The 11,666-nt window shown below is 45.1% G+C and overlaps 1 protein-coding gene across 1 annotated transcript; it reads right to left on the reverse strand.

The window, feature by feature from the left end:
• Positions 1-743: 743 nt before the first annotated feature.
• tysnd1 (trypsin like peroxisomal matrix peptidase 1) lies at positions 744-4,005 on the reverse strand. Its single transcript, XM_047029200.1, has 4 exons — positions 2,516-4,005; positions 2,249-2,379; positions 1,898-2,086; positions 744-1,645 (listed from the first exon to the last, which is right to left on the reverse strand). The coding sequence occupies exons 1-4, from the start codon at positions 3,574-3,576 to the stop codon at positions 1,443-1,445; spliced, it is 1,584 nt and encodes a 527-aa protein (XP_046885156.1). The 5' UTR covers positions 3,577-4,005; the 3' UTR covers positions 744-1,442.
• Positions 4,006-11,666: the final 7,661 nt, after the last annotated feature.

An 11,666-nucleotide genomic window follows, 5' to 3' on the forward strand; every position in this document is an offset into this window, starting at 1 on the left:
TAGGAGGCCGTAAGAAACACAATCTGGGCTCTATCTTGCATGTCACAATTGGAATAAAGCAACAGCTCGTTTCCCAGGCTCCTAAAGGCAGTATTCTGTCCCCTCAAACCTGTAAACTAGTGATTCCAGGATCAGTGAAGCATCGTGTTATCATGTATGCACACAGGCTTCTCAGTCCCCTCAAGCCATACGCATTGTGCTCATTCAAAGAGGCTGTAACCAATCCTTTGAAATACATATTTTTCTCACATTTTTCTCACACTGTATTTCTCTGATAATAGAATACAGAACCAGTAATATCCTGGAGGACCAGGCGTAAAATTTATTACAATAGTCCATACGCCAGGTTTTATGACAGTCCCACTGTGCAAAGGAAAGGAGAAGGAGTACCAGATGTCGGAAAGCAGATCCTGACAGCATCTCTCCTGGCTACCCAAAGGGACCAATCAGTCTCTGTAACATGTCAAGCTAGTCTTATTTTACCCCCGTTGTTCTGCTCTGCAACAACAACAAAAAAGGCATGTATAATGTTACTAGGTGTAAATTCTACATGGGAACATAAGGCTCATCTCCTTGACGTTAATATGTTGCATGGAGAAAACATTTCCTCCGATCTAATACCTCAGTGATCACAGAGGTAGTAAATGTTACAGGCATCCCTATCTGGGTAGTGTCATACAACATCTAGTACTCTCAGTAAATCAGTTGAATATGACAAAAAACATGAATCATTCAAGCTTTTATTGCGTGATGTCTGTTCGACTATAGGGTGTCGAAGTGTTCAGGACAAGACAAAAAAGACCACCTGTTTTCAATCATGTGTTTTTTTATGTCAAGGGTTCCAAGGCTAGTACTGTGGGAACATATGATTAATTTGTGTCAGACCATTTCCTGAAAAACACTAGAAAATTGATCACAGGAATGATGACACGAAACATAGCTTTTTCTCCCCAAATCATCTCTGAGGAGAGGGCGGAACTTCCCCACCACCGAAGAAAATCTGGGTGAAACATTACCTGAGCTTTATGGTTCCAGTCCTCTAATTCCGAGTTAACTTATACAATTTGTTTGTGAATCTTAAAACAGTTGTTTTCTTTTTACCAGTAGCAATAAGAAAAATAATTATTTATCGGTATGACACTCAACAAAAATTTCAAAACTGCTTATTCATTTCTTGAGGACACCACAGACATATCAAACAATTATTTCTCCCTCAAAAATAATGTTTCGTGGGTCATGTTTCACACTGTGTTCTATTTTGACAGGCACTTGGATAAGAATAACATAATAGGTTATCATAATCAAACCATTTTAAGTGCTAATTAGCTGTTGTGCATGTTCTCTGTGAAATGAAGGTACTTGGTATCTAGGTTGAGCAAAGTGCTATTGCCTAACGCCAAAATGTTGTTTGCTTGGCAGGGTGTCTCTTAGTCATTGTTCAGTCACAGTTTGCTCTGAGGAGCCTGTAGTCTCCAAACCCTCCGGACCCCCTCCTCTGTCTCGTCTAAGGCTCTGAACAGGCCAACATCACCCGTCTGGGCATATCGCCGCAGCAAAGGCTGGAGCACAGTCACTGGGATGCTGAAGTTCAGATGTGGGTAGGTCACCTTAGCAGTAAAGTCCCTGGTATTACTGCATACCAGACCTGAAATGCAGTTAAAGCAATGAACCACCCCCTAATGTACACAAAATGACAGGTCCTTACTCGCAATGACATATACTGCAGTGAATGAGTGCCCCCTACTGTTTGAATCAGTACTGAATTTCATAAATCATTTGTGAAAATAAAATCTCAATAGAATGTTACATTGATAACTTCCAAATGTGTAAATGAGAAATACAACTTGTAGTTGTATAAACCAATAATTAGGAATACACCCAATTAGGCAATCCTTACCGAGCAGCTCCCCTGAGCTCACGCGCACCACAGCGCCCCCACTGGTCCCTGCTTGTACTGCACAGGTGGTTTGCAGCATGATAGTCTCGGAACGCCAGCTCAGGGCCCTGGAGAGAATGCCGCGAGTCAAGGAGGGGCCACCACACCTTTGACCCAGCGCACCATAACCCACCACCACAACGTCTTCACCTGTGGTGGGAGGGGGGGTGACATGTACGCCCAGAAAAGCCGACAGTGAGTATAGCCTTCCGTTGCTATTATCATTTCATGACACAGTAATGATAGAACAAGCTTCAAAGTTGAAAAATAATTGTGCAGCTACTTGACTATATTTCTCAGTGACTGTATGACCTAGCTGAAATGATGTGGCCAAATGGGGCATCACTGCCTCGGGGGTGGGGTCTCTCAGTTGTACGATGGCTACATCATAGGGTGAAGAGTCCTTGGTGGAGTAAAGCACATCTCCCATCACATCATTGTACCTGTGGAGCAAAAGAAAAAGACGAGGAAGCTTGGGAAACTATTCCAGCAGATTAGGCATCTTCTTCACTAAAGTCCCAAAAGAAGAAAGGACAGGCCACTTGATAAGGGTTAGTACATGTAGGTAAACGGTTTTACCTGTCATTGCTGTCAAATTTCAAGGTGACGACAGATTTTCCATTGACAACATGCCTGCAGGTCAGAACCAACTGAGAGCTGACAAGGATCCCAGAGCCCCAAAACTGTCCACTGTCTACCAAGGCCACAGTGGGATGTCTCTGGATGGCCCAAGTTTGGGTTCTACTCTCAAAATCTGTGGGTTCCTCTTGAAGGTGGATGTCTCCCATAGGATCATGAATCTTCATACAACGCATGATGTTGTTCAGGATCAGTTGGAGCGAGCACACCAGTGTCAGTCCAATCAACTCACTGGCTTTCCAGCACAATGGAGACACAATTAAGCCAGCAAGGTATGCCTGGTCTCCGTTGGGGATGAAGAGCCCCCCTCCCTCAGTGCCAGGTAGGCACCGGGCATCTGTAAGGATGACGACATTCTCCTCCCCAGCCAAGTTACTGATGATGCCCTTGCTCAGGGTGCTCATGAAGAGATCAGGGCAGAGATTGCCAAATGGAGAGCCGCACGCCCATACTGGGCAGCCCTTTCGGAGAGAAGAGCTGTTAACCATGGGTATAGGTCCTGATTTGGACACACCTGGTTTCAAACCAGGTGCCTTCAGCACAGCAAACCAGCTCAGGAATTCAGAGTCCCTGACCATCTCTGCCTCCTCCTCACCGCCGTAGAAACCCCATTTATCTGATCCTCTGAACATTTTGAGAAAAGCTTCTCTGAACTCCACGCAGTTGATTAAAAAAAGAAGTTCTGCTGTGGCCTGAAGTGGGTTTGAGGAGGGGCTGTCTGCCACTGTGCATGCCTCATAGGCGCACTGGTTTGTTTCCAGTTGTCGTTGCTCCGAGTAGTTTATACATATTTTTAGATTGTCATTAAAACTGTCGGGTGGTAGAAATCTGAGGTCTGGGGAGACAGATTCTTTGGTATTCATAAATCGAGAGAACAGACCACTACAGAGAACGACTCCTGCTTGTGGGTTCAGAATGACACCACTACAACTCAGAGGCCTCTGATCAGAGTAAGACCCGGATACTGTTACAATACAACAAGCCCTTTCTGTCGATTCCATTTAATTACTTTGCGGTTGTGAATGTCAACTCTTACTTGTTGTAGACGGTTTACACACAGCCTGCAGAGTTAGCTTGTTATGGTGGAAGCTAGCTAGCTACAAGTTATTTAGCTAGTTAGTTACAAATAGGCTACTATGTACCCCCACAATAAGACGAATCATTCAAAACATTGCAACTTGCTCTACTGATTATAATGTCAGTGACAAGATAATGATGGGCAGCTAAAAAGTCGTTAAAAAACTGACAAGACAAACATGCACAACAATATCGGTAGCTGAGCTGCGGATCCGTGCAAACAGTTATTTACAACCCCTACTTCCTCGATGTCATTGGTGAAAGCGAGGGGATTGGCTGATGTGTCTTCTGAACGAAAGCCATTGGCTCTGTTTTGAACGTGCGAGTTGCGACCAAGCCCCCACCCCTCGCCCCTCGGCTTGAAGCAACGGCCCCGGTGGATGTAGGTGGTATTGCATGTACGGTTAGGTTTCTGACTCTTCCGTTCGTTTTTATTCTATTTACTCCATTCAACATTTACAAAACCCTCAACAATTTTTGTTTGATTCTCGAACCTGGCTCAAACTACTAGCTTTTTCATAGAATAATTTTTCGATTCGAGAACTGCAGGCTGTGTAGCCGAGCGCATTTTCTCAAGAGCAACTGCACGGGTTCAAGTGACGACACAGCTATTTCATGATTGGCCAGACTCACACACGACAACTTTGACGCGTGTTTTGGAATATCGGACACCTTCAGTTTCGCCAACGCTCAAAAAAGTTTAATTGAATTAAAAATGTGTTGAAGAAAGGGTTTTAGTCAACCTCTTCACTAACGGAAAGACTAAGTTAAATTATAAATAAAGTAAAGTAAGCAAACAGCGCTTGATCGGCCATGACTGACATCAACGCAGCAAACCACGAGAAGCTGGAATGTCCGACTTCACAGAGCCGTTTTCAACTCCTCCCCGACTGCAAGCGGCTACTCTCGCCGGTCGTTTAATGCAGCCGCAGCCCACTGCTGCTTCACTGCAGGTGTAAAATACAAACAGAGAATGTGTAGGGAGAACAATGGGGAGAACTGCCACTCTCGGGAAACGTTATTGGAAACCTCCGGGTTCTGAACTGGTTGCAGTTCCATATGAAGGCACTAACAAGTGAGTGCAGAATGAATGGAGGTCTTTGGAGCTATACCCCTCAAAATCCACTTTTCTCAGGATATCATTTTTTGTCTAGTAATTTGAAATCTGAATTCGAAAGGGGAAGCAAAAAAATACACACTGCTGGCTCACTTCCTTTTTTCTCTTAAGGCATCGACAACACAGCTGACAGTAGTGATGGGAAGTTCAGTTCATTTTACTGATTCGGTTCTTTGAATCTCGTTCAGTAAAATGAACAAATCTTTTTTCGAGTCATTTGTTCATTTCAACGGGGGGGGGGGGGCTATACGTCCACTGCAAACACGTATGATATTCTCATGTAGGTTAGTGCATGACATGTGCACCAGCAGATACTATTTCAAAATAAATTCCTGCACTACAATAATGTATCATGAGTTTGTAAGATTTGGTCATGTATTCACACTAGCATTTAATTATCACGTCAAACAATTACACTGCACTAAACTGTAAGTGTAAATGTAAAGTGAAAACAACAAAACCAGTCAGTATGATGACTTGAGCGAATATCATTCATTCACGTCTTACTAAAACAGCGGCCACGCAAAAGGGAATAAGGAAACTGTTTCCTCTACTAAAAAATACAATGCGGGTCACGTGAAAAAATGATCCAAAGACTCGTAGAAAGACCGAGTCGGGAAATGAACAAATCGTTCGTTTCCTCTAGCTACAGAGCCTATGCAGGTCACGTGAAAAATGATCCAAAGACTCGTAGAAAGACCGAGTCGGAAAATGAACGAATCGTTCGTTTCCTCTAGCTACAGAGCCTATGCAGGTCACGTGAAAAATGATCCAAAGACTCGTAGAAAGACCGAGTCGGAAATGAACAAATCGTTTGTTTCCTCCAGCTACAGAGCCTATGCAGGTCACGTGAAAAATGATCCAAAGACTCGTAGAAAGACAGAGTCGGAAAATGAACGAATCGTTCGTTTCCTCTAGCTACAGAGCCTATGCAGGTCACGTGAAAATGATCGAAAGGCTCATAGAAAGACCGAGTCGGGAAATGAACAAATCGTTTGTTTCCTCCAGCTACAGAGCCTATGCAGGTCACGTGAAAAATTATCCAAAGACTGGTAGAAAGACCGAGTCGGGAAATGAACGAATCACTCGTTGAGAGGACTCGTTACTCCCGAGTCCTTATAAGGATTCATTCAAAATGAACGAATCGTTCACGAACGACACATCACTAGCTGACAGGTTCTCCCTGTCAATACACATGCTAGAAAAAGTTTTGGCTTGCTAATGTTGTTGCTAAAGTTGCTAATGCTCTGACATTCTGATTCCGCTTCGGATGCCATCAAGCGGGAGCTCTGGTCGTATCAGTCCTTCACTAACCGAACAGAATTCATTAGCAGAATGCTAGCGTGTTATGGGCAACAACGACTCCCCTGTAAGAAATCAAAACGACATAAGTACTTGTTCATTCAACTATCGACCTAAAATTCATGTTGAACATGCAAAAACTACAATCAAATCTGAGATTTCTCAACGACAATGAGGCAACAGAGACAAATTTAGCCGTTTAGATCCATAGACTCCCATTCAACATGCACTCGCTCGCGATCATCCCCAGTGGAACTCTGGTGGAACTGTAGCCAAATTCGGTACAATGGGACTTAATAGGGAGTGGACAGGCTCTCCTTAAACAGGCTCTGATTCAAACAACGAAAATCACCTGTTAACTTAATTTAAATTTGGAAGATCTATAGACTAATACAATAACAGGCTTAAATGAACTGAAAACATAAGTTTACATTTACATTTATGCATTTAGCAGACGCTTTTATCCAAAGCGACTTGCAAGAGAGAGCTTTACAAAAGAGCATAGGTCACTGATCATAACAACGAGGTAGTCCCAAACATTGAAAGCAGCCAAAACATGAAGCATACATTGGGAAAAGTGCCAAAAGGGAAGACCCATAAGAGCATGCATTTATACAAGTTACAAATTAAAACAACATGAACCACAAAAAGTGCAGGACTGTATTTGTAGAAGAACAATCAACAGTAAAATATTTCACAGCGAGTACAAGACTTAACTTCGTTATAACTAACCTACAAGAGCAACAAGTCACTCAATAAGAGTCATTGTGATCCTGGAGGAAACTGACAACAGGTCCAGCCAAGCATTCCTAAGTGCCGTTGTACTCCCGGAACAAGTGCGTCTTGAGCCTTTTCTTGAAGGTGGGGAGACAGTCAGTGTCCCTGATGGAGGTGGGGAGCTGGTTCCACCATTGAGGAGAAGAGCTTGTGTTGGGACCGGGCAGTCTTGAGCGGTGGGACCACCAGGCGGTTGTCTGAGGAAGACCGTAGTTGACGGGTGGGGGTGTAAGGTTGCAGGAGAGACTTGATGCAGTCCCGTTCACTGCTCGGAAGGTCAGTACCAGGGTCTTGAATCTGATACCGGTGTTGATGGGTAGCCAGTGGAGAGAGATGAGGAGCGGGGTAACACGGGAGCGTCTGGTTAGATTGTAGAGCAGGCGGGCCGCTGCGTTCTGAATCCTCTGAAGAGGGCGGGTTGCACATGCTGGGAGACCAGCGAGCAGCGAGTTGCAGTAGTCCAACTTGGTGAGGACCAGTGCTCGGACTAGCAGCCGGGTGGAGTGCTCAGACAGGTATCTCCTGATCTTCCGGATGTTGAGGGTGAATCTACAAAACCGGGAAACTGCGGCAATGTGGGCTGTGAGGGAGAGCTCGTCATCCATGGTAACCCCAAGGTTCCTGGCAGAGGATGAAGGGGTCACCGTCGCAGATCCCAGGGTGATTGACAGACCATGGGAGATGGAGGGTTTAGCCGGGATGATGAGAAGTTCTGTTTTGGCGAGGTTCAGCTGGAGGTGGTGCTCGGTCATCCAGACAAAGATGTCTGTGAGGCAGGCCTCAATCCTAGCTCAGATCCCCGGATCAGTCGGGGGGAACGACAGGTACAGCTGCGTGTCGTCAGCGTAGCAGTGGTAGGAGAAGCCATGGGAGGTGAGGATTGGTCCAAGTGAGGTAGTGTACAGAGAGAAGAGGAGGGGGCCAAGGACGGAGCCCTGTGGGACACCAGTGGAGAGCTGGCGAGGGCCTGACAGTTTGCCTCCCCAGGAGACCTGGTAGGATCTCCCGACAGGTAGGATGAGATCCACTGGAGTGCAGTGCCAGTGATGCCCATCTCAGAAAGTCTGGAGAGCAGGATCTGGTGGTTAACCGTGTCAAACGCTGCAGAAAGGTCCAGCAGAATGATGACGGATGACCTGGAAGCCGCTCTGGCAGACTGGAGGGCAGTGGTGACTGAAAGAAGGGCAGTCTCTGTGGAGTCTTGAAGCCCGATTGGTTGGGGTCAAGCAGGTTGTTCTGAGAGAGAAAGTAAGACAGTTGGTTAGATACAGCACGTTCAATTGTTTTTGAGAAGAAGGGTAGCAGTGATACCGGTCTGTAGTTCTGGAGGACGGCAGGGTTAAGGGAGGGTTTTTTGAGTAGAGGGGTAACTCTGGCCTGCTTGAAGGCAGAGGGAAAGGTGCCGGAGGTAAGAGAGGAGTTTAGGACATGGAGAAGAAAAGTTATGAAGGAGGGGGAGATGGTTTGAAAGAGAGGGGAGGGGATAGGATCAAGGGGACAGGAGGTGGGGCGATGAGAGAGAATGAGGTCAGAGATCCCTGCCTCGGACAGAGGAGAGAAAGAGTTTAGACATTTAGTTGGGTCAGTCGTGGAGGGTGAGAGGGTAGGAAAGGTGGGTTTAAGGAACCGACTGCTAATGTCAGCGACTTTTTTCTCAAAGAAGGAGGAGAAGTTGTCTGCTGTCAGGGTGGGGGAGGTGGGTTAAGAAGGGTGGAGAAGGTAGAAAAAAGCTTGTGGGGGTTTGAAGCAGAGTTAATTTTGTTCAGAAAGTAGAGGGTTTTAGCACCAGTTATGTGAGAAGATAAAGATTTAAGGAGGGAGTGATACTTATCAAGGTCCAGACCGTCTTTGGACTTGCGCCATCTCCTCTCAGCTGCCCTAAGGGTGGACCGCTCTTCACGAATAACATCCGTAAGCCACGGGCAGGAGGGAGAAGATTGCGCAGGCCTGGTTGACAGGGGACAGAGAGAGTCAAGTGATGCAGTTAGATTGGTTAACAAGGAGTCGTGGCAGTGTTAGTGGGGTGGGACGAGAACTCGTCAATGGGAGGGAGGGAGGATGTTACAATAGAGGAGAAATGGGAGGGGGATAGGGAGCGGAGGTTGAGGCGGAAAGTTACAAGGGGAGGGGACGTAGGAGGGGTTGGAGGGAGAGAGACAGAGAATTGGATAAAGTCGTCAGGGCTATTTAGCTACTTTCTACAATGACCCTAATTATGTAAACAAAGGCCAGGGTCTCACGCAGCGGCAAGTACCCTGAACTCGATCTCTAGCTAGCTACTTTACTTAACGGCCTGGATAACTGCTGTCTATCAGCCCTGCCCAGACACAAGATTTAGCAAAAACACACAATACAATACTACAAGTTGAAGTCACTTACTTAGTCAGGAGACAGTCACGATGTACACTCAGTAAAACACTATTCGCTCAGTTGTATGACTCAGTTGTATGACTTACAGTTCTCAAGGAAGCACACACGCAATCTCAACTGCGGTGTGAAGCGCATGTCCCTGCTATTCTCTGACGTGCACTCTTAACAATTTCTGATACTGTCACCGTGGCGGCAGAAATGTAGGTGGCAGGCCACAAAATCAACATAGAGGAAACTGCTGTATTCAGTGTTGGACAGTCACTACTTGTAGCTTAGCTAGTAACTTAGTATTTTGGTGGTTGCTTCACTATTTCCTGAATTAGTGGCGTTTTTAGACCCTTTGTAGGGGTGCTCAAGCAAATTTAATCTCATCACCCCTAAAAATAATAATAATAAAAAAAAAATATTGGGTGTGCTTTGCCTTCGGCTAAGGCACAACCATTGTTATCTCACATATATATTATTATTATTATTTTCCCACCCCTAAAACTTTGTCAATATTTGGACTACATACACAATGCCCTCAGTCCTGCAGAGTAGGAGTGTACCTGGATCACAAGGCAGGTACTCTGTCCTTCTACAGTGTCGTCTCTGACTCAGTTACCCTCCTCCACAGAGTCCAGACCACCTTCACCCAAACACTCTACGCTGGGTTTGGGATGGGTAACGGTGGTACCAGTGCAGAGATTATGAAGCTGTGGTAGAGGGTCTTGTAGAGGAGTGAGACCTTCATACAATCATACAGAACCCTGTCATTGTTTTAATTGGTTTATAATCATTGTTTTTTTGTTGTATAATTTCTGCTATTTCACCTTGATGATTGTATATGATCATTTAGTCTTGGCTCTACTGGACACTAGAAATCACTGTCTACTTCCTGTCCTGCTACTCGGTAAATAGAGTTTTAACTCTAAGTCGGGACTGCACCCGATTACATCAAGTCTCTCCTGCAGCCTTACACCCCCACCCGTCACCTACGGTCTTCTTCAGACAACCGCGCCTGGTGGTCCCACCGCTCAAGACCGCCCGGTCCCAACACAAGCTCTTCTCCTGTATGGCCCCCCAGTGGTGGAATCAACTCCCCACCTCCATCAGAGACACTGACTGTCTCTCCACCTTCAAGAAAAGGCTCAAGACGCACTTGTTCCGGGAGTACAACGGTACTTAAGAATGGTTTGCTTGACCCGATGTTAGTTTCCTCAAGAATCACAATGACTCTTGCTTAGAGACTTGTTACTCTTGTGGTTAGTGGTAACTGATTTATATTTTTGTACTCGCTGTGATACATTTGTTTTTATTGTTGCTTGTTTTTCTACAGGTACACTTGCACTTAGCGGTTCATGTTGTTTAATTGTAACTTGTTTAACTACATACTCTTCCCTTTGGCACTTATTTTGGTTGTTCACAATATGTGCTTCATGTTTTGGCTACTCGCAATGTTTTGGGGCTATCTTGTTGTTATTATCAGTGACCTATGCACTTTGTAAAGCTCTCTCTCTTGGAAGTCGCTTTGGATAAAAGCGTCTGTTAAATGAATAAATGTAAATGTAAACTAACGATGTGTTGTAATGTTTGGGTACATGTGCTACTCACTATTTAGATAGAAGTGTTTATAACTGCTGTTGTTTAAGTGATCAGTTCATAGTTCTCTCTCTGCTACTTTGAACTCATGCTGGTGGTTATAATGACCTGAACAGCTGCATAAAGACATGTGAAGCTGAAAGACATCTCTCATTATTTAGACTGTAGAAGAAGGATGTGTGCTTCTAACACATCTATAGTCTTTGGTCTATCTCCATCTCTTTCTCTCCATCTCTATCTCTCTTCCTCTCTCTATTTACATTTAATCATTTAGCAGACACTCCTATCCAGAGCGACTTACAGTAAGTACAGGGACATTCCCCCCAAGGCAAGTAGGGTGAAGTGCCTTGCCCAAGGACACAACGTCATTTGGCACGGCGGGGAATCGATCCGGCAACCTTCTGATTCCTAACCCAACTCTCTCACCGCTCAGCCATCTGACTCCTTCTATTTCCATCTCACCCTTCATCTCTCAATGCAATGTTGCACTTTCCCCACTTAATGGAAGTGCAATCACAGGTTAACTGGACTGGATGATTTCTCTCTGGAAATCCAATTTCTGAAAATTGAATTGAATGAAAATATGCATGCATGCCTTTCTTTGCAGCCCTTTTACCGTTCTGGTGCCACCTGGTGTTTTAAATATGAAACTGCATCTCGAGTGTTTGTATCATTAGGTAAGTTCGACATGGACTTTGGCTGCATGAAACGCTGCGAGAGTAGCCGCTTGCAGTCGGGGAGGAGTTAAAAACAGCTATGTAAAGTGTCGGACATTCCAGCTTCTCGTGGTTTGCTGCGTTGATGTCATGTCCGATCAAGCGCTGTTTGCTTACGTTATTTACAATTAAACTTAATATTTCCGTAAGT

The sequence above is a fragment of the Hypomesus transpacificus genome, chromosome 11, assembly GCF_021917145.1.
Source record: "Hypomesus transpacificus isolate Combined female chromosome 11, fHypTra1, whole genome shotgun sequence".
Classification (NCBI taxonomy): Eukaryota; Metazoa; Chordata; class Actinopteri; order Osmeriformes; family Osmeridae; genus Hypomesus; species Hypomesus transpacificus.

Bases quoted from the DNA above. Each gene is read 5' to 3' on its own strand.
- tysnd1 (XM_047029200.1), bottom strand. From the start codon at position 3,576: ATGGAATCGACAGAAAGGGCTTGTTGTATTGTAACAGTATCCGGGTCT. The intron at 2,380-2,515 runs GTAAAACCGTTT...TTTGCTCCACAG, and splicing joins AAATTTGACAGCAATGACAG to GTACAATGATGTGATGGGAG. The intron at 2,087-2,248 runs GTCATACAGTCA...CTCCCACCACAG, and splicing joins GGCCACATCATTTCAGCTAG to GTGAAGACGTTGTGGTGGTG.